The 26191-nt window shown below is 43.3% G+C and overlaps 11 protein-coding genes across 11 annotated transcripts; 7 read left to right on the top strand and 4 right to left on the bottom strand.

Annotated features, from left to right (window-relative positions):
• Positions 1-270: 270 nt before the first annotated feature.
• Positions 271-2530, top strand: BYT42DRAFT_525453 (uncharacterized protein; the record flags this gene model as incomplete). The annotated part of the gene is made up of 3 exons (XM_051565333.1): positions 271-985; positions 1099-1914; positions 1954-2530. The coding sequence occupies exons 1-3, from the start codon at positions 387-389 to the stop codon at positions 2528-2530; spliced, it is 1992 nt and encodes a 663-aa protein (XP_051428565.1). The 5' UTR covers positions 271-386.
• Positions 2531-2625: 95 nt separating this feature from the next.
• On the bottom strand, positions 2626-3956 carry BYT42DRAFT_553112 (inhibitor of apoptosis-promoting Bax1-domain-containing protein). Its single transcript, XM_051566447.1, has 5 exons — positions 3670-3956; positions 3494-3602; positions 3283-3422; positions 3092-3209; positions 2626-3021 (listed from the first exon to the last, which is right to left on the bottom strand). The coding sequence occupies exons 1-5, from the start codon at positions 3788-3790 to the stop codon at positions 2766-2768; spliced, it is 744 nt and encodes a 247-aa protein (XP_051428564.1). The 5' UTR covers positions 3791-3956; the 3' UTR covers positions 2626-2765.
• On the top strand, positions 3957-4896 carry BYT42DRAFT_553109 (ribosome biogenesis protein SLX9-domain-containing protein). Its single transcript, XM_051566446.1, has 4 exons — positions 3957-4100; positions 4178-4256; positions 4326-4563; positions 4632-4896. The coding sequence occupies exons 1-4, from the start codon at positions 3984-3986 to the stop codon at positions 4741-4743; spliced, it is 546 nt and encodes a 181-aa protein (XP_051428563.1). The 5' UTR covers positions 3957-3983; the 3' UTR covers positions 4744-4896.
• A 1-nt stretch (position 4897) lies between these two features.
• BYT42DRAFT_553104 (uncharacterized protein) lies at positions 4898-6339 on the top strand. The gene is made up of 5 exons (XM_051566445.1): positions 4898-5098; positions 5171-5216; positions 5301-5404; positions 5472-5765; positions 5822-6339. Exons 1-5 carry the CDS (start codon positions 4985-4987, stop codon positions 6131-6133), a joined length of 870 nt encoding a protein of 289 aa, XP_051428562.1. The 5' UTR covers positions 4898-4984; the 3' UTR covers positions 6134-6339.
• Positions 6340-10199: 3860 nt separating this feature from the next.
• On the top strand, positions 10200-13336 carry BYT42DRAFT_601565 (alkaline-phosphatase-like protein). Its single transcript, XM_051571031.1, has 12 exons — positions 10200-10388; positions 10506-10878; positions 10959-11024; positions 11097-11373; positions 11468-11499; positions 11564-11666; positions 11725-11911; positions 11988-12067; positions 12139-12539; positions 12632-12782; positions 12850-12998; positions 13063-13336. Exons 1-12 carry the CDS (start codon positions 10231-10233, stop codon positions 13099-13101), a joined length of 2016 nt encoding a protein of 671 aa, XP_051428561.1. The 5' UTR covers positions 10200-10230; the 3' UTR covers positions 13102-13336.
• A 505-nt stretch (positions 13337-13841) lies between these two features.
• BYT42DRAFT_28166 (WD40-repeat-containing domain protein) lies at positions 13842-17757 on the top strand. The gene is made up of 18 exons (XM_051562842.1): positions 13842-14038; positions 14105-14183; positions 14257-14342; positions 14421-14580; positions 14654-14737; positions 14810-15161; positions 15223-15294; positions 15353-15447; positions 15504-15616; positions 15682-15817; positions 15889-15988; positions 16061-16223; positions 16305-16388; positions 16461-16684; positions 16747-17006; positions 17119-17344; positions 17419-17520; positions 17602-17757. Exons 1-18 carry the CDS (start codon positions 13913-13915, stop codon positions 17726-17728), a joined length of 2589 nt encoding a protein of 862 aa, XP_051428560.1. The 5' UTR covers positions 13842-13912; the 3' UTR covers positions 17729-17757.
• Positions 17758-17775: 18 nt separating this feature from the next.
• Positions 17776-18757, bottom strand: BYT42DRAFT_553094 (uncharacterized protein). The gene has a single exon (XM_051566444.1). The coding sequence runs from the start codon at positions 18420-18422 to the stop codon at positions 17787-17789; it is 636 nt and encodes a 211-aa protein (XP_051428559.1). The 5' UTR covers positions 18423-18757; the 3' UTR covers positions 17776-17786.
• A 284-nt stretch (positions 18758-19041) lies between these two features.
• BYT42DRAFT_591511 (60S ribosomal protein L2) lies at positions 19042-19888 on the top strand (the record flags this gene model as incomplete). Its single annotated transcript, XM_051570545.1, has 2 exons — positions 19042-19221; positions 19304-19888. The coding sequence occupies 2 exons, from the start codon at positions 19042-19044 to the stop codon at positions 19886-19888; spliced, it is 765 nt and encodes a 254-aa protein (XP_051428558.1).
• Positions 19889-20660: 772 nt separating this feature from the next.
• BYT42DRAFT_542201 (bola protein) lies at positions 20661-21154 on the top strand (the record flags this gene model as incomplete). The annotated part of the gene is made up of 3 exons (XM_051565607.1): positions 20661-20856; positions 20932-21059; positions 21134-21154. 3 exons carry the CDS (start codon positions 20661-20663, stop codon positions 21152-21154), a joined length of 345 nt encoding a protein of 114 aa, XP_051428557.1.
• A 403-nt stretch (positions 21155-21557) lies between these two features.
• BYT42DRAFT_487900 (WD40-repeat-containing domain protein) lies at positions 21558-22405 on the bottom strand (the record flags this gene model as incomplete). The annotated part of the gene is made up of 2 exons (XM_051563839.1): positions 21558-22090; positions 22156-22405. The coding sequence occupies 2 exons, from the start codon at positions 22403-22405 to the stop codon at positions 21558-21560; spliced, it is 783 nt and encodes a 260-aa protein (XP_051428556.1).
• A 109-nt stretch (positions 22406-22514) lies between these two features.
• Positions 22515-23266, bottom strand: BYT42DRAFT_28050 (uncharacterized protein). The gene is made up of 4 exons (XM_051562837.1): positions 23254-23266; positions 22892-23190; positions 22760-22828; positions 22515-22682 (listed from the first exon to the last, which is right to left on the bottom strand). Exons 2-4 carry the CDS (start codon positions 23053-23055, stop codon positions 22598-22600), a joined length of 318 nt encoding a protein of 105 aa, XP_051428555.1. The 5' UTR covers positions 23056-23190; positions 23254-23266; the 3' UTR covers positions 22515-22597.
• Positions 23267-26191: the final 2925 nt, after the last annotated feature.

The following is a 26191-nucleotide window of genomic DNA, read 5'->3' as shown; positions in this document are numbered from 1 at the left end:
TTGGCAGCAAGATGTCCGGAATTGTAACATGAAGGCAAGTTGAACTATGCGAAGCATTGTTCTTGTGAGATGCATGGGACAAAACAAAGCCTGCATGTCTTCACCCGTCAAGTTGGTGAATCTGCCGACCAAGGAAAACGATGAATAAATCTCTCACGCACCAAGACATATTATTGAGACACACCAAGGTGACACAAATTCCCAGATGGTACTTTCCATTTTTGAGCGTCAAAAAAACTAGTATCGTGTAAACTCAGATCCTCCTTTTTTAACTGGTGAGGGAAAACCCACCTATTTTCTATGGAAAAAGAACTAAAAAAGAACACAAAGACCTGACCTTGTTCTTTCCTTCTGCGTCCTTCAGACTCTTTTTCCTATCCACCGCCATGGGTCAGCAAGCCAGTAAACAGCATGGTCCCTTGACATTTGCTTACATCAATAAAGCCGCTCCCGAACCGGCTTCGGATACCGTGGACCAACCAGAACCAGCAACAAGATTGCAGGATTTCGTCTTGGCCAATCCACACCTGTATCGATTGGAAATGGCTTGTGAAAATCATTGCAATCAAAACAAGCAAGCGATACCTGCGGCTGGATCCGAAGAAGTCAACGACGATATGATTGTCGCCACCGCTGTGGCCGAAGAATGTGCCATCTGTCGTAAAAGTAAGCGGCTATCGTTGGTACGCAACGATTTGGCCAATGATTTGGAGTATGTCGACAAGACCTATTACCCCAATATTATTCACTACATGAGCAACGACGATCCTATGGAACGGGAACTGCTGCAGTTGGAATCCGCCAATGGACCCGTCGACAATACCCATCGAGAAGTGACCAAGTTGACTATTGGTGAAGTCACCCCCACTCGACGTCGTCCTCGACGCTTGACCAGTCCGTCCGTCGCCGTTGATTTGTCGGGAAAATCCTTGATCAAGCTCAGTCCCAGTATCGCCTTTTTGCACAATCTGACCAAACTCAACCTGTAAGCTCTTTTTTTTTTTTTTTTTTTTTTTTTCTCTGTATTGGCTTTTTGTGTGAATGTGTTTTATTGACGGTGATTTGTCTATTTTTTGGCGCGATGCTGGGGGAGAATAGATCACATAACAAGATGAAGAGTCTTCCACCGGAAATTGGGTACCTGAAATCGTTGCGATTCCTGAATGCGTCGCATAATGAATTGGAAGAAATTCCGGATACCATCTCGTTCTTGTCCAAACTTAAAGTGCTCAATCTTGGATTCAATCAGCTGCAACAGTTGCCTGAATCCATGGGTGATTTACCAAAACTAGTCATCGTCATTCTCAACGATAACAAATTAACGCAACTGCCTCCGGAAATGGCCAATTTACACGATCTCATCTCGCTCAACGTTTCCAAAAATCCCTTGAAATCTTTGCCGGCCGAAATCGCCACACTGCAGTCTTTACGCCGTCTTGCTGCCGAAGACTGCGACTTTGTCGAACAGTTTGAATACCCTATTCATCACGATCCTCCCTCACTGTTCGAACAATGTGCACGTATTGCCGTCCGTGCACAGCTTTCCATTCCCACTCATATGTCCGCCCATATCAAGGAGTATCTTGCTCAACCCAAGGTGTGCTCCTTTTGTCGTGGCCCCTTTTTCGAATCCTTTGTTGTCAGAGGTCGCTTCATTGAGCGCGTCATCCGTCAGCCCATCGCGCTCGAATATCGTCTGTGCAAAGCTCACTGGACCGATAATGAAGACCGTATCCGTGCTCTCTTTGCCGACACACCAGCCACGGCCACCCCAATCGCCGATTCTTGCAATCCGTACATCGACACGGAAGGCTTGGAACCAACCACTTCCAGTCCCTCTCTGGGTGTATGGAATCGGTCACGGACGTACAGTGGGGGTAGTCGATCTTTGGCCGGAATATCAGCTCGGTCCATGTCTCCATCTTCCCATCGATCGCGTAGCAACTCCAACAGTTCTTTAGGCCCCAATCGCAACATGGCCGAATTTGAAGATTTCTTTCCTCAATCCATTCCTATCCAGGCCCTTCGTAGTCATCCCAGTTTACCGGCCATGCCCACACTTGAAACCGCCGACAGCATCGAAGAAACCCCCTCAGCGTCCTCTTCTCACTCACGTCCCAAACTACGTCCCAGAGCGTCGTCCAGCGCCTCGGTCACGAAGCGTCTAGCTGGTTTCTTATCCTTTCGATCCGATAAAGTTGTCCGCTCTTACAGCAGTTCCTCACTTCGTCGTCAAGTGGAAGACGTTTCTCTCAACAACACGCCTTTCCGATTGCATGAGAACGTCGATGAGCGACCGCTGCCTCCTGCATTGTCCAACGATTCCTCACTGATTCACATTGCTACCAGCAACAACGCCCTTCAGGCCAATCACGTTTCCGACATGATTCCCAGTCTTTCCCTGGATCCGTCTTTGGAAATCGTCGATGCCTCCGCCTCTGACCGATCTGCTGTGCAGTCTGTCAAAACCTCCAAACTGTTGCGCGACACTTATTTGCATCAGCATCGGGATCGTAGTGGCACCGTCTAGTTCATTTTCACATACTGCATTTTTGAGTAATTTTTTTTTACCAACCCAAATAAGATATTGGCTGGCCAATTAACTTTTAAAAAATTCCATCACTCGTCTTTTTGAAAAAAGTAATGTATTGAAAATTAAAAACAGCATCCTAGAGAGGTACACTGTAGAGTACGAGTATCATAAATTGCAAGGAGAAGCGGACAAATCATATTATAAATGCTGCCGCATGATACGAGGCATTACTTTAATCTCTCTGCATGGCATTAAGGATCTGTAAGATGCGGAGGAACAAGTTGATGATATCCATGTAGAGACTGACAGAAGCCATGATGTAGTCCTCGGGGGAATATCGGTTGAAGATGAGGTAAGTGTCCAAAATAATGTAGCCACTGAAAATCACCACACCGCCGATAGCCAATGCCAATTGGAATCCTTCCGAGAAGGGAATGAAAATCTGCACAATGCCCGCAATCAACAAGATCCAGATACCAGCGTACAATCTAATAAAAAACCAAAGTTCATAAGCTATCGATCTTTATCCATCCTAATCACCGAGTTCACCAAACTTACATTGGTGCCATGCCGCTAAAATCCCATTTCGACTGGAGCGTAAACATGGTAAGTGCAAAGAAAACGCCAAAAGTGATGATCAAAGCTTGAAGTACGATGACTTGATCATAAAAGGTGACTAGTTTTTTTTCTTGTCAGCAACAATATTTTGGGTAAACCACCCAGTAATTTTTTGCCGTAAGTCAACTTACCCACTGTGCCAACGAGATGGCTTTCCATCAATGTAAACACGCCAAGAAGGATATAATTGAGCGGGGTCGATCGTCCTTTCCACATGAGAGCCAACATGGCTCCCAAACCGCCAAACATGGAAATGTACAAAAGCCAAACACTATCCAATGGCCTAATGTTAGCCTCCGGTGACGGTGTTGCATAAACTCGCACCCACAGCGGCGCACTTACTTGGACTGTACGAAATGCTGCACTGTACTGTTGTACATGTAGACAGACGAAAGAATAATGGTGCCGAGAATCTGAGCGGTCAAGATGGAGTAGACCTTGCGCACAAATTCTAGGTATCAATAATGTCAGCATCAACATGAAGAAATAGACTAGCGTCGGATTATGCAGAAACTTACGCATGCGAATATCGAATGGGGCATTGCCCACTTTATACATGTCGTCCGGCTCATCGCCACCAAACAGTGGCTGACGAGCTTCTTCTTCGTATGCAGGTGGAGGATTGGTATAGTAAGCCATTTAGAAAAATGTTGAGGAAAAACGAAGAACAAACAATACAATGAGACTGCGGCAGTGGAAATTTCCTTGTGGTTCGAAATCACATTGGGATGGCGCCTGCCATATCAGGCAATTCTTCTAGACGGCTGAAACGTCATCAACTTTAAGCGGTTTGAAAATTTTGACTCGATCTTATTTCTTGATCAAGTAAACCATGCCAAAGATCTCGAGAAGCCGAAAGTCGCAGGACACGAGTGTGAGAAATCGAAAGTTTGCCGTACCACAAAAACAAGTGCTGGAACAAATCGTGGTTGACCAGGATCAAATTACGGTAATGTTAAGAGAAACATCAGATCATTACTTTGTCTTGACACTCAACCTTTCCCTTCCAATCCTTTCCCCTCATAGACCGTCCCAGCCAACGACAAGCCTTTAGTTTCAGACAAAAAGTTGAAGCAAAAGTTGCGTCATAAAGCATGGTTGGAGAGTAAGTTTCGATAAATAAATAAAAGGAAGGAAATGACAAAAGTGAAATCTAACGTGGATAAACTTGCAGAACTTGATAATGCTTATACCACACGAAAGAAGCAACAGAAAAGACAGCAGAGAAAAGCCACCAATGCCGATCTGCAAACCGACATGACCGAATTCGAAGATATCCTGAACAGCATTCACACCAAAATGACCGAACAAGCCAAACCAACCCCGTCCGAACCCGCAACGCCAACCAACGTAAAACAAGCCGCCATTCCCTCGGATAAGATCAAACACAAGAAGAATAGAAAGAAGGCTCAGTAAGTGAAAAAAGAGGGGGGTATAGGAAGGATCATGACTTATCTGTAATACTGATTCTTTGTCATAGAATGCAGGAAATTGTACGAATGCAAAAAGTTATGCAACACTCGGCATTCCAGCAGAATCCATTGGCGACCATTCGGCAACACGTTGTCAATACCTTTGGCTCGACAGCTTAAAAAGCTTAGTCTGCGGACACACATGAACAAGAAAAGAAAAAAAAAATCATCCTGTATGCATACAATTTCCAGAGTTAGCGATTACTTAATTGGGTTATTTGTTTACATATCACTTCTTCATTCATCATTTAAAAAAAAAAGTGCATTTTTCCCCATTCGACGCAGTATTTTTCTTATTCATTCGTCTTATCGTTTTTACTATTGTTTTCTACGTTCCGTTTGCCATTGAGTTTTCGAAAGAATGGCACCTTTTGATTCGTTTCTAAACCGTTACCAAGTCGCCCGATTACATACGTTATGCTGCGGATGCATCAATAACCGACTAGGCAGTATATTAGCCTGTATTATATGGACGGTAGGCACGGCGTCGGTGTCGGTTATCAATACAAGAATGAAGTAATTAATACTCGTTGTTGTTGATCAAAAGGGGTTTAGCTTTTATTTTGCCGTCATGGCGTTTATGCAGAGCAGCCGTAGGTCCCCTTTTAGTTTTCTCTCATGGAATCGCCGTTGTACAGGTCAAAAAGTTCACCACGTTGCCATGATAAAATCTTTAGCTTTCTTTTCCTACATTCATGAAGCACCATTGATTATCTTTGGGGTGGTAAATTTGATCTTTGGATTGGTTAGTCTGATCATGCTCATTCTTATGTTTGTACTTGTAAGTGCTCTTTGTGAATGGTCGTCCCCGAGACAGTGAAAAAGATGTAACCACGATTATTTTTTAGCCACGATACGCTCAAGTGCGATCCCTGGCCTATGTGATTGGATTCTTTGTCATTGCCGTATTGGCCGACACGCTGGTGAATTTTGTACTTTTCCTGATCCACAGCGACGATTTCCAATCGCGGTGTATCGAGGATGCGCAGAAACGGGTTCAGCACGATTTTCAGCAGAACAATCAAGGCAGCCTTCAAAATGCTACGCTCAATATAGCCTCTGATTACTACAACTGCAATCGGTTGTACCAAGACGAAGTCAAATGGTCGCTGTCGTGCTTGGTAGTCATGTATATTACTTATGTAAGTCCTTTGCAACGCTCGAATCCTAATAAAGTGACTAAATGATCGACCGTCAGATCCATTGGACCCTGGTGGTTGCTTCCTATGTAGGATCCTCGTTTTACTTTATCCCTCCTCCGCCTCCTCCCGTGGTGCCTCCGGAAGCAGTACCTGTAGAAATGGTCGGCAACCTCCCTCCTAGCAGGACCAAACGGAGCGAATTGAAGAATATGCGACCGCCGCAATCGCTCAAACGGGTCTTTGCTCGTGACCGACAATGGCAACACGAACGATGGGATAAGATCCAAAGAGCTGCTGGTGCCTCTCCATCACTGCCATCGACATCTGATCCAGAAAAAGCATTAAGCCATGACTATCTGCAACGATAGTGTTAATCATAATATCATCAGTCTCGGTCCATTTGAAACAATTTAAATTACCTATACCCATCCTCTCTCGCAAATAGTTTATGGATTGATTAAAAAAGATCATCAAGCGATCTGCTTACCATAGAATTTTTTTTCCTGGTCATCTTTTTATTGCTGATCGTTGTCGATTAATTCACTCATTATTTCGGCATCAGCAAAAACGATAATAGAAGTTGATTTGTTACATTATCGGACTTTGTTTGATGTATCCGTTAGGATTAAAAATGTAACGCTCAAAATGTCAACGACACTGAGAATAAGATCGTTTAGCACGCAATGAATAGCAGGTTCAATATAATTCTTGAGTAATCGCCCCTTTGAAGTAAGTTTCGATACATGTATGATACCTTGGTCTGAGGAGGGGATGATGACCGATAGAAAGAATATTGGGACTTATGCAAAGGTGAATATTCCTGTCAAAGGAGAGGTCGAATTGATGATGTTCGTGTCGGCTATGTGATTGATCATGTTGTGTACAATATTGTTCGTTTGATTTTATACGCCATATTTTTTATTTGTATGCATGTTCATCCTATTTCACCAACTGTGTAATAAGCAGTCGTATATCATACAGCTGGTGCAGTTAACTCTTGGTTCGGGTAAAATTGAGATCCAAGAGAATTGATGATGAGATGACACAGTTTCCGAGTAATCCTAATCCACGACTCATTATAAATACTCAATCGTCTTGAGTAAGCGTGTCCGCTGGATTCAGCGTTTCTAATAATGGCTAACTTGCCTTTTCTATGTTTCTGATGTACTTGACACTTCTTTCAGTTTAAAGCACATGAAAAATTACCCTATTTTTACATTATGTCTGTTTATTTTCAATAAAGATCCAATGTTGGTATATATTTTTATTTGCAACCATTGTTAGTTTTTTTGCCTATTATTTATCTCGACTGAACAGCAATATAGAACTTAAACCTTCTTTTCATGTTGAACCCCATACGGATTCCACATTCCCAGCACAAGTTTCAGAAGAGTTGTACTGTATTATATTTGTATGATTTGAAAATCATTCTAAAGGTTATTCGTAAAAAGAGGAATGAAATTTAGAAGCTTTCGCCAGCAATTGTCGGTCAATCAAAGTTTAGAACTAATATAACGAAGCATGCTGTCATCTCAATAAACAGTACTGTAGAAGCAAGTGCAGACGGTGTATATTTGTTTACTCAATGTCCAAAGTTCAGTATATGATTTTGTAATTATGAGGTGATGGCTTTGAAGCTGAAGAGTAAAAAAGAACTTCAATTCCGATTGATGATTTTTCAGGAACAACAGTGAAAAGGTCCATCTTCTTCAGCGAATTTGCTACCATACGTAAAACTGCAATGTTTTTCAGCGATTGCAATATCGAGTCGTAAAACAACCATTCCATTTGCTCAACTCTTTTCGAAAAAATTGACAGATTAATGGCGTTGCGTGATACGGGATTCTTGATGAGTTAACCTTTATCAATTAAGCATTTGACAATGCCATGTAAGTATTTACTGACTCACTTTTTTTTTCTTTATGAGCCTGTGTATGGCAAGGCGATATACGATTCTTATCTTGAGCCGCGAAGGCTGAGTTAGGAGGGACTTTCCAAAGCGAGCTCTTTCTTCTGAATAGCGTTGGACAAAAGTGGTACCAAGGGATTGATGCTCAGCTAGAATCACCGATTCCTGGGGAAAGCAAAATCAGGCTTGACGATTGTTTGGGACAGTGGTACGATTCGTTGGTGAGAAAAAAAAAGGCGTTGTATGTTGCGGAGATCCGACCGTTTTGCCGCTTCAAAGATCCGATCATGGCGATAATCCTCCACACTAAAATAGAACGTCAATTATTTTAGCGTTCATCTGATAACAGGTAAAGGCATAATGCAGTATGCAAGTGTATGGCCAAGATGCAAAACGGATGTATTGGATAAATACATGTTGATTGTGACAGAAGATAACGTTTTGGGTTATGTTATTGCCGCCAAAAACAAATCATTGGTTGGTAAAATACCCTTATAAAGTCAAATAGCCATAATCTCTTGTCATTTTTTTTCCGTGCAACCGTTCCATCAACCAAAAGAGTTTTAATACTGGGGTAAAATGCAGCCGTAGAATATGAGAGAGCTATCGGCAAAAGTAAAAAAGAAACCCATTGAATGATCTCTCCCGTAAAAAAACCAGGTTGTTGATTATTCTTTTTGTCAAGGCAATGATCAATTCGCGGCAAGCGTTTTGATGTCTTCACCCGTCAAACATCCAATTTCCCAGCGCCTTTGCTCTCCCTCTCTCCCCCCCTTTTTTTTTCTATCGGAAGGTCAAGGGGAAAAAGTAGAAGATAACAGGTCTCACATGATCGAGATAACCGCTGGACAGTAGATGAATGAACCTTAAGGAAATGATTCGCGCGCATGTCAACTTTTTTATTCAATTACCATCATTGCTTATTTCCATTTTCTATTCAAAAACAAGGCTGGTGAATGGCGGTATTTCTCGATGAGGAGCGGGGTTGACCGGTCAACTTTTTGGTCCAGTGTAAGGAGTTGGAGATTTCGGTAAATGGCTCCACGGATATGAATGGGCATTATGACGGTCCTATGTCTCCGTTTAAAAAAAAGAAAAAGAAAAAAACTTGCTGGTTGAACCAGTCCAACCTTGCCTACCTGGCTACCTACCTATCTTCCGAGTCAACGAAACCAGCCGCTTCATTGTTCCGGGAATAACGCGTAAATATTAACGATTTAGGAAATAATGTTCCATTTGGAACTCCCTTTTCCCCAGAGTCTGTGACATCAGGAAAATGGGACGCTCGTAAATGGCATTCATTTTCCAATTTCCCTTATCTTTTTTCATTGGGACCGGATACGGAGTGGTGTCCATTTTTCTCCAGTTTTTCTCGACAGCTCCCACGGCGGCCGCCCAAAATCCAGTCTTTTGAAATCTGGGGAATGACAAACTGAATAATGGGATTGATCCCGTCATGGAGTAACGAAAAGACGGCCCATTTTTTTTTCTTTGTCAGACGCGGCCATTCAATTCATATTTCACATTCATTGGTGCCACACTAAAGAATGTGAATTGAAAAAAAAAGGCTACTACGCACTCCAAGAATCAGCTCGCAAAAACCATTAGTCACAAAGTAAAATAGCATGGCAGAACATGGTAAGCACTAAGCGCTTATGGAAGTGCATCCCGTTACAGTATTGAACCAATTTTTTTTCAACGTGATGCTTGGATGTCATCACTACTGTACTTGAGCAACCTTTGGTGGGAAAACAGAGATTGCTTATCTCCACCGGTAAAAACATGAAAAATAGTAGAATAGCTACTTCTGAAATGAAAAAAAGAGATTACCATTTACGTGATCATCATCACCAATTGAAAAAAAAAAGCTTGACATGAGTTTTATTGGCGACTTGCGTTTTTTTTTTTTTTTTTTTTTTACTGACCGGATCAAATAGAGGATTTGAAAGGGCAAGACATGATATAAACCTTGGGCATCATGACATGTTTGACATTTTATAAAATTCACTGTTTATTAATTTTTTTTTCTCTTTTTTACCATTTTATTAGGATGTATAATGGCTCATATATTGCAAAGTCCCGAGGATGGCACAGATCGATGGCCGAGAATTTCGACTGGAAACTGGCGGCGGCCAAAGGTGGGGCACTATGGGAAGTGTCACATGGTCGGAATACAAACCAATGATCTTCATTCATGCGGTACACAGAAAATGACGGTGACACTGAAATTCTATAGTGGGGCTTGTCCGATGCAATTACCAGGTATATCCACGATACGTGAGGTACATTTTCCGGGGAAACGGTTTTGGTTACCTCGGTAATCTCTGGTAAACCGGAGACTAGCTGTCTTCCCGGCCATGTCCTGTGTGAATAATACCGGATTTGGTGATATATTCTACCAATTACAATCGGTAACCTGATGAGAACCACCGGGAAAGAAATCAAAGACAGCTTCAGGCACCACCACTCCAACATGAATATAAAGGGCGCCTATTCTCGCTCCACTTTCTGACCCATTGGAAAACCTCAGTTTCAATTCATTGATCCTTTGAAACCATGAAGACGGGATTCCTTCTTACCTCTTTGGCCACGCTTTGCTCCATTGCGTTGGCTGGCTCCAAATCCGACTATGTCTTGCGCCCTGATCCTGAGGGTCAATACCCTCGTCTTGGTGCCTGTCCCGATGCTCACGCCTGTATTTTCCCTCCCGATGTGTAAGTCTCCATTATTGTTTGGCAGGATCATCATTGTTCCTGCATTCACTCTGTGCTTTTTTTTTTTTTTTTTTTGGTTAACTGAATTCATTTGGATCCCCTGAAAATCATTTTTAGTTCCACCTTCTTGCCTGGCGGTTACTTTGATCTTCGTGTGGAAATGCACGCTTATGATTTGGATGCTTCCAAGCCTACCCCTCCTGTTTTTGACAACTTCAAGACTTTGGTCCGTCGTGACAATGGTCGCTGGGAGGATGCCAGCAAGTACTTTGATTTGTCGACCCCTGAAATGGAAAGCTGGAACTTCACCTGGCGCAACACCATCGACAATGCCTATGCCCACAACTTTAACCGTACCGGCAACCCCATTAACGTGGATGTCACTTCCCGTGCCTGGCGCAAGGTGAAGTTTGACAAGCCTGGTACTTACCAAGTCAAGGTCCAATACGGTCCCAAGCAGAGCTACACTGTCCAATACACTGTTGTCGAGGTATGAAACAAGATTTTCTACTGATCTAGGCTATTTTGCAGCGCATTAACGAATTTTTATTTTTTTCAATCAATCAATAGCCCAAGCGCCCCAAGAAGAAAGCAAAGAACGTCATCTTGTTCATTTCTGATGGTACCAACGTTGGTGTAAGTAAAACCAATGCGCTTTATTTTTCCTTTTTAGGAAGAAAAAACTTGAGCCTAATAAGGGTAATTTAGATGATCACCGCTGCTCGTGCTGTTGCTCGCGCCCATACTTCTGGCAAGTACCACGACTTCTTGAACTTTGAAAAGTTTGACCACTTGGGTCACATCATCACCAACTCCGTGGACAGTATTGCCACTGACTCGGCCAATTCCGCTTCGTCTTACTCTACCGGTCACAAATCGAGCCCCGATGCTTTGGGTGTCTACTGTGACTCGTCCAAGGATCCCTTTGATGATCCCAAGGTCGAAACCATCACCGAACTTATCCGTCGCCGTCAACCCAAGAAGGGTACGCTTCATTTTTATCTTGTCCGATTTATTTTGCATTGGTACTCACTCGCTTTTTTTTTTTTTTTTTTTTTTTTTTTTTTTTTTTTTTTTAGCCATCGGTATTGTTACTACTGCTTCCGGTGGTGTAAGTACCAATAATAAGTTCCGATGAGCTAAACAGAAAGCTAACCTTACTTTTCAATTTTTAGGATGCTACTCCTTCAGCTTTCGTTGCTCACACTCGTGACCGTGACACTCACGCTGAAATCATTGATCAAGTTATCAATGGCAGCCCCAACTGGGTTGGTCCTGGTAAGAATAGCGGCACAAAAGCTTGTTCAACCTTGTTGTACTCACTGTAATTCAATAGCCGTTCCTGATGTCTGGCTCACTGGCGGAGCTGAATTCTTCAAGGGCGAAGAAGCTCTTAACGGTGCTGACTACTATGAAAAGTTCAAGAACTTGGGCTACAAGTTGGTCCAGAACAAGAAGGACTTGAAGAAGTACCACGATGATGAGAAGCTCCTCGGTATTTTCCGTCAGGGCAACTTGGATGTGTAAGTCTTTCTCGAATTTCCAAACCAAGAATCACATCATACTCATCACTCTTTTTTCCTTTTTGGTTTTTTATAGCTGGTTCGAACGTAACATCTTCGTCAACAACACCATTGGCAACAAGGCTGCTCCCGATATGAGCGGCAAGGATGCTCTTGGTAAGTTTTTTCACACATGCTCTACCCATGTTCCAGAACAATGATCTAAACTCTTTTTTTGTTTAATCCAGGTTCTGACCAGCCCGGTTTAGATGACATGACCTTGAAGGCTCTTGAAGTGTTGAAGAAGCGTGGTGGCAAGGACGGTTTCTTCTTGATGTCCGAAGCCGCTTCCGTTGACAAGCAGCTCCACGGTTTGGATTACCCCCGTGCCTGGGCTGAATTGATTGAACTTGATGTTACTGTGAAGAAGACCGTTGAATGGCTCAAGAAGAATGGCGAATTCGAAGATACCCTTATTTTGGTGACTGCTGATCACACTCACTCGTTCGATGTCTGGGGTTCCGTTGACCAAGAATACATTGCCAAGCAAACCGGTGAAGAAGAAAAGCGTAACGCTATTGGTGTCTACGAACGCGCTGGTTGGCCCGGTTACTTCGACGAAGATGGTGATGGTTTCCCTGACAACTGGGTAAGTCTCTTGCAAACACACACAAAAAAAAAAAAACATTGCGCCCCACCGAATATCATTGCTAATTGAGATCTTTTACTTTTTTTTAACAGAACCCTCGTGTTACTCTTGCTGCTGGTACAGCCGGTGCTCCCGACCATTACGAAGCATGGCAACTCGCCAAGTCCGGTCCTCGCTTTGGCTCCGAAAAGGATGGTCACTGGTGGCGCGCCAGCGAGAAGGACGAAGTCGGCAACTTTGGAGGTACCGTATCTCAAAGAATATCACCTGTGATTTTATTGCTGAATCTAAACTTTTTTTTCTTTTCTAGCTGGTCTCAAGTGGAACGGTAACCTTCCTGTTGACAAGAAGGTCGGCGTTCACTCCATCTCTGATGTGTTCATCTACGCCAACGGTCCCAGCTCGGAACTCTTTGGAAGAACCTATGAAAACTGGGATCTTTTCTTCAAGATGACTCAGGTAAGATTTACTCCACTTGTTGCCGTCTGAATAGTATAACTGACCTTTTTCTTTTCTGCTATAGGCTATGGACTTGCAACGTCCCGGCAAGCATGAACACTAGAGCGGATAATCCTACGCTTACATGTTCACTCGATATGTCTACTGTTTTATTTATAGTTACAAAGTGAAAGTTGTAATCGTATGTGTATTTTTTTTTAAAGGGAATTGGCATTACTAGTCAATTATATAGTATCATGCAGGATTAATGATACGTTCAATAAATTTCTAAAGTTATTACTGTAAACTTTTGATTATTCTGCTGTCTCCGGTTTGCAAAACCAAACAGAAAAGAAGGCCACAGGATAGGTCAAGCTTGAGTGTTTGTGAAAAAGAATTTGTTCGATACTTCTTCAGTTTTGATTTTCCAATCAAGACATAAGAAGATCTTTGGTGAACGCTTTCACGTAAAAATATCCCAGTTGGGTTTTCTTGCAGCAATTACCTCTTTTTTCTTTCTTCCACTGTAAGTTATAGTTGACGCTTTGAGACTTTGCAAACCACCAACTCGTCGACGGTCCCAGCGAACAACCCTTGACGGTCAACCATGGTTTTTTCCGGCCAGCAGACACCCATCAGAAGCCACAGATACGTTAACTACATTTGCTATATTGACATACTGGCGTGGCGATTTTTGCTTCCATTGGACCACATATTCGATTATTGCTTATCCCAGCTTTCGTCGTTTCTAAATTCATGTGTATTTCAGACGCCGACGTCTCAAGCTCTTCATGCACACAACAGTGGCTGCTTAATGAAAGAAATCGAGTCACAACGGGGAAATCGACGAGTCGATTGGACGGGGTTTTGGTTCTTTTCCCTTGCAACTCCAGTTGAATCGAGGCATTCAGTCGCATTCGCGTCTTATATCCATCATGCCGAGCGTTTCGACCGAATTTATTACTGTAGGATGCAACCGTACAGCTCACGCCGCCGCGTGGGGCGTCAATGGTTTGCTTGCATTCGGTGCAGAAAAGCTAATCGCCCTTTACGATCCACTGGTAAACGTCTTCTTTCCCTCTTTACGATCCAGCCATCGCAGGCTAAATTACCATAAAAATATATAGTTGCCTACCAGCCACGGCATTCAGCAGACTCTTCTTGGTCACAGTGATCGTGTCATTTGTGTCGATTTTATTCAAAGAGGTAACGTGTTGGTCTGGAGGCATTTAAACGTTATCCTAAAAGAACCACGGCCAACTTATGCTTTTTGTCTCAGGTCACGAAGCCAAGCTCGAGGACGTAGCGTTGATATCGGGATCAGCAGACAATACCGCCAAGATTTGGAAAAAGTCGGGCAACAAGGTATTTTGACGCATCTGTGCCGTATCATAGCAGGGTTGACGATCGATGCAATTCTTTTTTTTTTTTTTTTTCACTCAGTGGGTCAATTCCGCCACGCTCCAAGGCCACACCGGCGCTATTGAAACTTTAGGCTGCATGCGTGCTTCGGTAATTGACACCGACAAAGATTTGATCGCTACCGGTTCGGCCGACGGCACCATTCGCATTTGGGAACGCACCGTTGTGGACGATACGACAGGTAAGGGCTAGAACCACGTATAGGCTGATACGTCCAAACTGTTACCAACCACGTGGACGATATAATCCATTAGATAATGTTATGTGTGTCCAAACCTTGCAATGCGATCTGAAATATCCCTTGGCCATGGCGTTGTCCTATTTACCCGGAACCAAAGGTATATTGAGAAATAGCAAAAAAGCTATTTGGATTTTTTGACGATGGATGGTTGAATAACGAGAGTGTCCAGTGCCTGTCCTTGCCACGGGTCACACGGATAAACGCATCTTTATTTACATTTTTCAGGCAAGCAAAGGAGGTTTCGAAATGGCACACACATTGCAGGGTCACGATAACTGGGTACGATCCTTGGCTTTTGCGACCTACACTGGTGAAACCGCCGATGCGACTCAAAAGACGGGCATGACGCATACATTGGTCCATGGTGATCTTATGCTGGCCAGTGCTTCTCAGGATCGTTACATTCGTATTTGGAAAATCTCTCCTCATCATCCCACCGAGCCTCAGCGTCAGTCGTCGCCCGACGCAAAGAAAGATACAGTCACCAACGAACTCATAGAAGCTCTGCAAGAAAGCGCATTGTATGCATGATCCATATTTGCTTTGCATTTACCTCACGATTAACTCATCTTTCTTGCACAGGACTGGCGAAGACGTCCAGCTAAGCACCAAGGCCCATTTAGTGACCGTCGATAACCCAGCAGAAGGCGCGAGGTACAGTAAAGCCATGCAGGAAACAGAGGATCAACCACTGACTTCCGTTGATAATTAGTCCATCCCAGTTTTCACTCATGTTTGAAGCTCTTTTGATGGGCCACGACGATTGGGTCTACAGTGTTGATTGGGAGAAACCACGCATGATGACCGGTATGTTCGTTAGATAATTAATGCAGTGTATCAAAGGATACTCACATCGACAGCAGGATCCGATGGCGTCTCAAGCTTCCAGCAACCCATGCGCTTGGTATCTGCTTCCAGTGACAAATCCATGATGATCTGGGCCCCAGATCCGTCCACGGGTGTTTGGGTTAATGATGTAAGTTGAGTCAACAAGACAACGATTTCGGGAACGATGATTGAACGATAGGCGATATAATGCAGGTCCGTATGGGTGATATTGGTGGCAACAGTTACCTTGGCTTTTGCGGCGCTCTCTTTAGTCCGGAAGGAAAGCATGTCATTTCTCATGGCGCTAACGGATCGTTCCATTTGTGGAAAGACGTGTCACTCAATGATGGTAAACATGAATCCACAAAGGCAGTTGTAGCTTGCTGTGACGCATGGTATTAAAAGCGACGACGATGGTAGATCAAAACCATTGGGAACCAGAGGTCTCTATTAGCGGCCATTTTCGACCGGTGGAACAACTTGCGTGGGATCCCGAATCCCGGTTTTTGGTCTCTGTCAGGTAAAAACGAGAGAAAAAAAAATGCCATCGGAGGGGTCTCAAATATTGGCATACTCATCCGTCGATGTATAGTTTGGATCAAACAACTCGTATGTTTGCGCCATGGAATAGACAAATCGACGGCACCGCCGTTTCAACATGGCATGAAGTCGGTCGACCTCAAGTTCACGGATATGATCTCAAATGTATTACCTTTACGCACCCCTGGCAATTTGTTAGTGGCGCTGACGAAAAGGTAAAATCCATGGACCCATTGACTGACGGAAATGGTGAAGCACATCTGTAATCTAAAACGGATATTGATCTTTATTATTAGGTGCTTCGAGTCTTTGATGCTCCTCGATCCTGTGTCGAGAGCTTGTTTGCATTGACGGGAGAAAAGGACATGGCTTCTGAAATTGTAAGTAGACAGCTTGATTGTTTGCGATCGTTATGCTTGAAAAACCTAATTGGGCATATGCGGTGGGAATAGGAAAAACGGCCTGTGGGTGCCAATCTACCCGCGCTGGGCTTGTCCAACAAGGCAGTATTCGAAGCTGATATTGAAGAAATGGCGAATGCGGAGGAAAGCCACAGCGCTTTACAGAGTTATGCCAGTGTTTCCGCTACGCCTACAGCCCTCAAGGAAACTATGGAACGTCCTCCTTTCGAAGAACATTTGTTACAACACACATTATGGCCTGAAGTTGAGAAACTGTAAGTGGGAGTTCGTTGCGAGAATGAGCTGTATCAAGAAAATTCATCGTAAATATTATTAGCTACGGTCACGGTTACGAGATCATTTGTACCGATGCATCTCACGATGGAAAATACGTTGCCACGGCATGCAAAGCCGCGAATCCCGAGCACGCTGTGGTTCGTCTGTTCAATACCTCCAACTGGAAAGAAGTGCCAACCAAGATCGCCGCTCACACCTTGACTGTCACTCGAGCCCGATTCTCTCACAATGACAAGTGGTTATTAACCGTATCAAGAGACCGTATGTGGTCACTGTCAGAACGACAAGAAGGAAATGAAGGTAATGGAAAAAGAAAGTTGAAACAGAGAAACAAAAACAAAGAGGATTTTGGAAAAAAGTTTGTTACGGAGAGGAGACAGAAGAACTCATCAAACATGTTGCTCATTACCAGAAACTCCATATCGATTGGTGATGACTAAGAACAAGGCCCATGCTCGTATCATTTGGGATTGTTCATGGAGTGCCGATGACCAATTATTCGCTACTGGTTCACGCGACAAGACGATCAAGATATGGAAACAATCGGCCTCATCAGAATGGGAATGCGTGACTACCATCAAGTGTCCTGAAGCCGTCACATCGCTTGATTTCGCTCCCATCAGCGTACAAAATGAACGGTAAGTTTGGATTGAAATGATCTATTCGCGAAATGTTTCCATAACTAAAAAAAAAAAAACGTTGTCATTTCTAGTTATGTGCTTGCAGTTGGATTGGAGAATGGTCGGATACTCTTGCTATCTGCTTTACAACAACAGGTAGATCAATGGGAGTCATGGTGCCACGTAGATACAAGGTATATATCACGATTATGAAATTTGGAAAAACTATGCATGATGAATGGTATCACTGATGAAAAAAAATGAATGGCATCTAGTATGAGCCATGTAGGTGTGGTGCGTTCCATTGCATGGAGAAAGGCCAAATCACCGGAAACAGGTCGTTTACAGTTTGCATCTGCTGGAGAAGATCATTCTGTCAGAATTTTCAATGTAGATTATTAGATCAAATACACCTTTTTTTTTCTCTTCATGTTCACAAAATGGATTACCTCGTCATGATTTAATCAACGGATTCAACCACTTTTTTCACTGTTTTATACAACTTGATGCGTTCCGAGATATCTGCAGGCAGGTTTGGGTGGAGGTGAGGTTGAGCAGTCCACCGTTCAGTAAAATCGTCAAAGTCGCTGATCCGTGTTAAAAATTGGGATAGTTGCTGCATCAGCGTTTTTTTATAGTGATATTCTGATTTGTACATGGTATAAAGGCGGCTGATGTAATCATAGGTATCTTGAGGACGGACGGCGGTGACCTGAATCAGCGCCTCGTTCGACAGTGGCCAAGGCCCTTGAGGTGACGGCACGGTTAACGTTTTTGTCCAATACTTGTTGGCATCGTGTTCAAGGTGCTGCCATTCAGCGACCAACTCTTGCCACGATTCCATGAGTTTATAAAGCTGTGTAATGCATTCTTCCAAGGCTAACGACTGTTTATACGCGAGTTGAGCGGGATCAAGTTTGAATTGGGCAATCAAAGCAGCGGCGTCGTTACTGGCTTCATGCTGAGCAAGGATATTATTCATGGACGTCAACAGAGCGACGGACGTGGCTTGTTTCTGCTGCCACTGTTTGGACAATACTTCCGCGCGTGATAAGAGAGTAAACGACTGGGTACGTTGTTGGATCTGTTGTTGCATGGGAGAAAAAACGAAGCCTTCATTTGGGCGCTTACCCAAAAACCGGAGCAAACAAATCAATTAAAGACCACAGTCACTGCCTTTGCTGCTTTAAAGAACAAACCAGGCACAAGTGACCTACGTGAATCCACACCAACCCTTCAAAGGCAAAAACATACGGAAATGAGTGACACCAGCGTATCAAGCATCAAAAATGTGCTTTTGGCGCCGGCTTTCTGGAGCGAACCTTGTGGGTGATGGTCATGCCATATTTGAGGTGTGAGTGGCGGGGTATGAATTTCGATGTCAGTCTGGGGATTTGCAAGCAAGCCATGAAGATGTTGAAAGGCCAGTGTGAATCCATCCTCCCTTCCTTCCACGCCAAAGGGTGAGTTTCTTTTTATTTTCAATTTTAGGCATTATAGAATGGAGCGGGATGGATGCACACATCGGATGATCGATGAGATTGATCAATAGAGATTTCGAATGGATGGATGATCTTTTCTACACATTCCAAGCGATAGTCGTTCTATAACAACGCATTCCCGCCTTCCAGTTCTATACGAAAATTACCTCAATGGGAATCGGTGTGTTGAATGTGAACTAATGCCAATTTTGGATTGAATAGATTTGAAATAACATGGGTCGCGTCATTCGTGCTCAAAGAAAAGGTGCCGGAAGCATCTTCAAGGCTCACACTGTCGGCCGTAAAGGTGCTGCCAAGTTGAGAGTCTTTGACTTTGCTGAACGTCACGGTTACATTCGTGGTATCGTCAAGGAGATTGTTCACGATCCCGGTCGTGGTGCTCCCCTTGCCAAGGTAAACTGGAAAAAAAGTGAATGAGAGTGTGTGGTGCATTCAATGAGACTAATTTCGTTTCTTTATGGCATTCATCGTCTAGGTTGTCTTCCGCGATCCCTACAAGTACAAGCTTCGCACTGAAACCTTCATTGCCACCGAGGGCATGTACACTGGCCAGTTCATCTATGCTGGTAAGAAGGCTACCTTGAACGTCGGTAACGTCTTGCCCCTTGCTTCCGTTCCCGAAGGTACCGTCATCTGCAATGTCGAAGAAAAGGTCGGTGATCGTGGTGCTCTTGCCCGTACCTCTGGCAACTACGCTACCGTCATTGGTCACGGTGAAGATGGCAAGACCCGTATCCGTCTTCCTTCCGGTGCCAAGAAGATCGTTCCCTCCACCTCCCGTGCCGCTATTGGTATCGTTGCTGGTGGTGGTCGTATTGACAAGCCCCTCTTGAAGGCTGGTCGTGCTTACCACAAGTACAGAGTCAAGCGCAACAGCTGGCCCAAGACTCGTGGTGTTGCCATGAACCCCGTCGACCATCCTCACGGTGGTGGTAACCATCAGCACATTGGTCATGCTTCTACTGTGGCTCGCGACAGCTCCGCCGGTCAAAAGGTCGGTTTGATCGCTGCCCGCCGCACCGGTCTCCTCCGTGGTACCAAGAAGGTCAAGGATCAGTAAACTGTTTGAATCCATTTGTTGTTTTGAGCGCCTTTCTTTTGGTGCCATCATCATGCTCATCAGATAATTCTTATACTCGACCCCTTTTTTTTCAACCTTTTTTTTTACCATAAACAAAAAAGAAAATGGAAATGGTGCTATATCTGTTTTCATTTGTTCTCAACTCAACGAAAAACTCGTGTTACAGAGTTTAATACTAATGATACGGGAATCAGACGGACAGGATCTACATTTGGGTATTCGTGGTTTATGATTAAGAGGGAGACGATTGATATACACAGGATCATGGATACGCTGTCTTTTCGCTTCTTTGATCCCTGAGATGCCTTTACTCCAGTAACGTGGTTGAGCATCATGTTTCCTTTTGTTCAAGTGAATCTCGGGGAACAACGGATTTTGAAAGATATTTTACCATATACGACAAGAGTCTTGATTGACGAACGAATCAGGAACGCGTCTCCGCAGTTTTACTCATTTTGCCCACCGTTATTCATTCTCTGCCAAACTATCAGGCTATCTAATTGCTTGCAAGTTGTGAAGATAATCAATCGACCATCTTTTTCTGTTGGAATTGGCCTGATACAATGTTAGGAAACGTTGTAAAAAGTTGCAACTTAAAAAAAGATGCCTTGGGGATAAGCATGTTTTTGACTCCACAAAGTCACAGCCGAATTTCGTGCCCCCACTCACTAAATTTTTTTTTTTTCTAATCCTTGCCACTCTCTTTCCCTTTACTTTTACTACAAACAAAAGACGCATCATGTTGTCTAGAATGACTACGGCTGCACGATTGAGTGCTACACGTTCTTTCGCCTTGCCATCGGTGACAGGACGTTCCATGTTGATGCAGCGTTACTCGACCGAGACCAACGATGAGGTCGCCAGCCTTTCCGAAGGCGAACGCTTGATTTATAATAAATTGACCGATTCCCTCGAACCTCACCGTCTCCGAGTGATGGATGTTTCAGGTATGCTATGGCGATCATTGCAACAAACCCGGCAACGGGATGCCCTCGTACAATATACTCATGTGTTTGCCACAGGGGGCTGCGGATCAATGTACGCAATTGATATTGCTTCCAAGCAATTTGAAGGTGTTTCTATTGTCAAACAGCATCGCATGGTGAATGCCGTGCTGAAGGATGAAATCAAGGGCATGCACGGCTTGCAGGTAAGTTGTCATTAGCAGGGCGCTAGATCGGGTGCGATTGTAATTGATCACTAATCTAATCTTAATGCTTGTAGCTTCGAACCTCGTCAAAATAATTTTTATTTATTCCAATAGAAAATCCCGTTTTGTATCATACGTTGTAATACTTGATATCGAGACTTTTATTCGTACACACACTAATCACACACACATACACATAAGTTCGTTTAGAGGGTGGAATAGTATGATGCAATGAACCAATCATGAGATACGCCACTGCAGAAAATTCAGTGTCATCACATTGTTCATGTTGATTTCATCCAAACCAGTCAAATGTGTGTCTATCTATCGGTTGTGCAGTCATATCACATTTGATAGAATATGAATGACAAAAACAAAATTGGTATTACTATTAACTGATATTATGGATGCTTATATGATTTAAGGGGAGAAATATACACAGATGATGCAAATGATGGAAAACCGAAAAAAACAAAGAAAAACAGCAATGAAGGGGTATTAGAACAAGTGTATCCGGTGGGACGGGAATTGACGTCTTGCACTGACATCGACTTTCAATTCGACAAGGGACTTCTCCAATGCAACAAATAGTGACTGATTGTCAGGCGAGAAAGTCATACCGGCAATATGGTAATCCATGTCCGAGGGAGCCAACCGAACCACTTGTCGTGACTTGAAGGTGCGTGTATCAATAATGTTGACCGTGGACACATGTTCCGAGTAAGCGAGCAAGTCCAAAGGTCCTTTACTGAATTGCACGGCTCTCGCTGCTCGTCGTGTTTTGCGGCCTTCGGTCGATCCCAGTTGACATAGTTTCTCGCCATGGATATTCCACACATTGATAAACCCATCTTGACTGGTGACGGCAAAAATTTCCGATGACTGATTCCATGCGCACGACAGCGCCGGTTCACTCGATGCCTTGTATGTCGCCAACAGCTTATACTCGCCCGCTCCCTGCACATCGTAAACATACACATCTCCACCGTCACTAGCCGCCAACATTTTCGTTCCATCGGGACTCATGGCAGCTAAAAAAAAAAAAAAATTAGAAGCCAGAACCTTTCCCTCACATTTAACAACCTGGATAACTTACTGTGATTGATGGCGGTCGGCATGTTTAACGTGAATAGTTTTTCCATCGAGGGAACCCGGTACACTTTGATGGTGTGATCGTTGTTGCAGACAGTTACCCGGATCTCATTCTGATGACGGGAAAGACGGATGGAATTGTTCATGCCTGGACCCGAGTTGAAAGACGCCGACCAGCCAGTGCTTGTTTCATGCACCATGGCCATACCTCGTGCTCCGGCTAAAGCGACGTAACCATACCTTTTATGACCCATCCGAAAAAATTTAGATATTTAATTTCGGATCACGGCAATTAGATGCACATTATTTTCTTACCCAGTATCCAGTGAGGTCGGTTCAAAAGGAAGGTCCGCAAGGACATGCGAATCGGCCCCGTTCTTAGTATCGTACTAAAAAAAGTTTATCACTGTTTAGCCATCTTGGGATATTGCCCGCCATGTGGGAAATCAGTCATTTACAAAATGAAGGGCATTCTCATGCGGATGAACCACGGTGTTAGGAAGGGGACTAGAAATAACATCTCTCAGTTGCCTGCACGCGAAACCAAAAAATTCAATGATGAGAACTCTGCCCTTGTTCATTGTTAAAAAAATCCATCGATCCCTTACCAATGGCGAATCGTCGTAGGAACAGGATGCGATTTTTGTACAGGTAGCAAATAAGATCCATCGTCTCGTCTAAAGTACGAACGGGTTAATCAAATTGGTTATCTAAAAGCGATGAACTGCAATCAGACGTACGCTTGAGGTGCGGAACTCGCTGGTGCTGGGATCCCAAGCTTTTTTGCAGCTAGCGCGCGGTTCGACGGAAAATGAGAAAACATGTTGAGACGATACAAGATCGATGATTGAAGTTTCGTTGGTAAAGGGTAAATAAAGAAAAAACAACAACAAGGGAAATGCATTCAAAGCAGGCGATTTTTATATATGGCAGGCAAACCAGAGCGTATTGCCAATTTTAGTAGTCGCGAGGTCATGCACCAATCAAATATGACCCTCACCGGGAGTGAAAAAAGTTTAATCCTCCAAAGGAATCTGGACTGTTAGCAATTTTTAGAAAAAAAAGTCACGCGCCTTGCATAAAAATGGCCTTGACAACCTACAGTTTATTGTTTTTTTTGATTATTTTCTTTCGTTGGGTGTGCATGGAAGGTGGTGTAACGTTTCACGTCTGAGCTTACAATCAATTATTTTTCCCTTTTGCCTTTTGATCATCCTGGCATCTGATAAATTTAGTTTTCCCTGGCACCTTGTACTTTTGGTCGTATGGAGCTATTAAAGGAACAGCTCAAATTAATATAGTCGTTACTCTTTCACAACTTGGGTCGCCAACATTCTCCATAGAAACAGGGTCACGCTTTCGGATCCTTGTGGCTACTATGACAATATTTCAATGGCCACAAACCGATTGGCGGGCGCGTTCTTGATGGCGCCAGCTCATGCTGACTTCATAATTATTCCATGCCGCACGTACTAACGATCTCTTGAGCTTTACCCCATATATCTTTTCTTTCCGAATCGTTGGCTAGAGTTTTCGCTTTATTTTGTGCAGGCCAGTGAAAGATTGATAGAACCGCCATTTCCTTATTTTTTTTTTCATTCGGAATTCATGACACAACAATGACTCAGATAAGTGGGGTAGCCTTCCCGGTATCATTTTCCTTGAACGTGATTGGTTCAGCTGTGAATATCACTTTTTACGGAAATGCATGCCGGGCCGCCGGTGTGTCTCTTGAGAAAAAAGCAGAATCGTGGTATGTGTAACCCTCTGAATTTTTGTTGTTGTTCCAACTGCAACCTGGTCAGACAGTAATACAAACAACAAGAAAACAAGCAGCAGAAAAAGCAAAAATCGGTAGAAAAAAAATGGGGTTTATAGAAAAAGAAAAGATCAAAAAATCCACATTCCATCGGATATGTCTGTAACTTTATTCTTTCCTTGCATAGGGGTTTTTTTCCCTTACTATTACGGAAAAACTTCATACTGTAACTTGATCCCAATTCTCAAAGATCTACTTTTGCAGCCATCTATTTCGATCTTTCATATACATAAATACAATTTTCTACATTCTTGTTTTCTGCGTGACATGATTTTCTGCACGAGTCATGAAACAACTACCGCTTTTTCTGCCTCGAATTACCAATCAAAAAGCATCCAGATCAGATGAAATGACTGGAAATATTTACTTTGGTGCAACCATTTCATCACATGTTTCTCCTCAGTATTATGTCGCCATAGGAAAATTTTTTAATCACCAGATATCATCAAGTCTAACGTGTTTACCTGACTTGGCGTGGATCAAAAAATCATGCTGTTGCAAAACAAACCGACAAATGCCATGAAACTCAGAAATGGTGGTTTTTATGACAATTAGATTACGAGATTTTTTGAGACATATGTCATCCTATCATATTGATAAGTCACGAGAGATCTTCTCATCATTCATTGAAGTAACTATGGTAATGCGAATCACTCGTTTACGATTAACAAACAGAGTCCATTGAGCGAAAAGATGTCATCTAATCTGATAGTTGACATCCCTTTCTCTGAAGAATCGACCGAGCACCAGCCACTAATCCACAGAGATCAGCTTATAGGATCAGCGCGCGATCTACCTTTAGAGAATCAAAAATTGGTATTATTCAGATTGCTCTGGGAATGAAATTAAGTAGTTTCTAGGATTCATTTATTTGGTATAGTTTGGAGACCAAACAACCAATGGCAAGGCACTTCTCCGGATTCTGTTAGTACGCATGAAATTTTATCGAATTGACGTCAAATGGCAGCGAACTCAAGCAGAAAATGCAGGCAGAGCCATCGCCACCCGATTTAATGTCACGGAACTATCCTCTTTTTTTTTGATAGGGGGGGGGGGGTCCATGGAAGATGGTGCTCATCATTCATTTTGGTACTACGCCTAAGATCTGCGCATCTCGCATGTCTTTTTTTTTCTGTGTGTACAACCTTTGGCTTCGTCATGATTAGCTAATTTCTTTTTTCTGTTTACCACGTTTCTTGATTTTCTGTCACTCTACGCAAGTGAACCAAACAGCATGCTCTGACGCCATCTTGACAGAATCTGCCATGCCATACCTGGAATTTGGCATAAATTCCTTCCGTAGTACCTGAAGTTTGTAAATGCATTTGTCCAGTGCTACCTTTCTAATAATGAACTGAAAATGGGCCGGTAAATAGAGAAACCAGGATCCAAAAATAGAAAATTACTCGCAAAGAGATATCTGCAACACCACGGGCTTATACTGCACCACCTGTTTTTCCAGAACATGCTATTGCCATATGTTTGTCATTCTGTTGTTTTCCACAATCCCATCCGTTTATCATCGATGACGCCAGCTGCCTTGGTGACAGCAGCAACCGAATAACTGGCACCTATAAAAAGATAATCAAACAAAATGACACCAAACTCTAGGATCGAGAGGTTGAGCTGTTTGTTGGTTTTCGCAATTCGCACAATCACGATCATCTGCTACCATTTACGTAGCACTATTTTTATTTTCCAGAAAAATAACATGACCCTTTGGTAAGAATGGTTAATCAGAGGAGAAACGTACGGTGATTAACGACGTAACAACAGTGATGCAACATCATCTCATTACTCAAGACAGAATACTAATCCCTGAGCACGTATCGTTCGAAACCAAATGAAAAAGATGAAAGAAGAGCTTGCTTTGTCGGCATCGTATCACAGCAAGGAACAAAAGCCAAGTTTTCCATGCTTCATGTTAGGTTACCTGTCACACACAGCGTTTTCTTTTTTTACTAATAGATTCCCATTTTCATTGTTACATTGTGGCTCTACCAAAGGATTGCAACGCTGTGTCACCGAGATCTTCACACAGCTGGATTCCATCACACAGTTTCAGTTCCCTTGTGACCCCTCAGATGGGTAACATGGTGCAACAGACACCCTACATTTTTTTTGAGATTCTCTTGCCTTCCCCATTGGCCAAGTATTGCTGTCGGCTTCGACGACGATGTTTCCATGCATAGTATGCCTTCGCATCAGAGATCGGCCTAGC

This window comes from Radiomyces spectabilis, assembly GCF_025331425.1.
Source record: "Radiomyces spectabilis strain NRRL 2753 chromosome Unknown BYT42scaffold_1, whole genome shotgun sequence".
Classification (NCBI taxonomy): Eukaryota; Fungi; Mucoromycota; class Mucoromycetes; order Mucorales; family Radiomycetaceae; genus Radiomyces; species Radiomyces spectabilis.
This window is presented reverse-complemented; position numbering and strand designations above follow the sequence as displayed.

Excerpts from the sequence above, each read along its gene's own strand:
- BYT42DRAFT_553112 (XM_051566447.1), bottom strand. The coding sequence starts at position 3,790 with ATGGCTTACTATACCAATCCTCCACCTGCATACGAAGAAGAAGCTCGT. Across the intron at positions 3,603-3,669 it reads CCCATTCGATATTCGCATGC|AATTTGTGCGCAAGGTCTAC; the intron begins GTAAGTTTCTGC and ends ATTGATACCTAG. Across the intron at positions 3,210-3,282 it reads CCATCTCGTTGGCACAGTGG|TCACCTTTTATGATCAAGTC; the intron begins GTAAGTTGACTT and ends AAAAAAAACTAG.
- BYT42DRAFT_553109 (XM_051566446.1), top strand. The coding sequence starts at position 3,984 with ATGCCAAAGATCTCGAGAAGCCGAAAGTCGCAGGACACGAGTGTGAGA. Across the intron at positions 4,257-4,325 it reads TCATAAAGCATGGTTGGAGA|AACTTGATAATGCTTATACC; the intron begins GTAAGTTTCGAT and ends ATAAACTTGCAG. Across the intron at positions 4,564-4,631 it reads AAGAATAGAAAGAAGGCTCA|AATGCAGGAAATTGTACGAA; the intron begins GTAAGTGAAAAA and ends TCTTTGTCATAG.
- BYT42DRAFT_553104 (XM_051566445.1), top strand. The coding sequence starts at position 4,985 with ATGGCACCTTTTGATTCGTTTCTAAACCGTTACCAAGTCGCCCGATTA. Across the intron at positions 5,099-5,170 it reads TAGCCTGTATTATATGGACG|GGGTTTAGCTTTTATTTTGC; the intron begins GTAGGCACGGCG and ends GTTGATCAAAAG. Across the intron at positions 5,766-5,821 it reads TAGTCATGTATATTACTTAT|ATCCATTGGACCCTGGTGGT; the intron begins GTAAGTCCTTTG and ends ATCGACCGTCAG.
- BYT42DRAFT_601565 (XM_051571031.1), top strand. The coding sequence starts at position 10,231 with ATGAAGACGGGATTCCTTCTTACCTCTTTGGCCACGCTTTGCTCCATT. Across the intron at positions 10,389-10,505 it reads TGTATTTTCCCTCCCGATGT|TTCCACCTTCTTGCCTGGCG; the intron begins GTAAGTCTCCAT and ends AATCATTTTTAG. Across the intron at positions 12,540-12,631 it reads ATGGTTTCCCTGACAACTGG|AACCCTCGTGTTACTCTTGC; the intron begins GTAAGTCTCTTG and ends TTTTTTTAACAG.
- BYT42DRAFT_28166 (XM_051562842.1), top strand. The coding sequence starts at position 13,913 with ATGCCGAGCGTTTCGACCGAATTTATTACTGTAGGATGCAACCGTACA. Across the intron at positions 15,989-16,060 it reads CGGTTTTTGGTCTCTGTCAG|TTTGGATCAAACAACTCGTA; the intron begins GTAAAAACGAGA and ends GTCGATGTATAG. Across the intron at positions 17,345-17,418 it reads ATCAGCGTACAAAATGAACG|TTATGTGCTTGCAGTTGGAT; the intron begins GTAAGTTTGGAT and ends TGTCATTTCTAG.
- BYT42DRAFT_553094 (XM_051566444.1), bottom strand. The coding sequence starts at position 18,422 with ATGCAACAACAGATCCAACAACGTACCCAGTCGTTTACTCTCTTATCA.
- BYT42DRAFT_28050 (XM_051562837.1), bottom strand. The coding sequence starts at position 23,055 with ATGCATTTCCCTTGTTGTTGTTTTTTCTTTATTTACCCTTTACCAACG. Across the intron at positions 22,829-22,891 it reads GCGAGTTCCGCACCTCAAGC|ACGAGACGATGGATCTTATT; the intron begins GTACGTCTGATT and ends TTCGTACTTTAG. Across the intron at positions 22,683-22,759 it reads CCTACGACGATTCGCCATTG|GCAACTGAGAGATGTTATTT; the intron begins GTAAGGGATCGA and ends TTTCGCGTGCAG.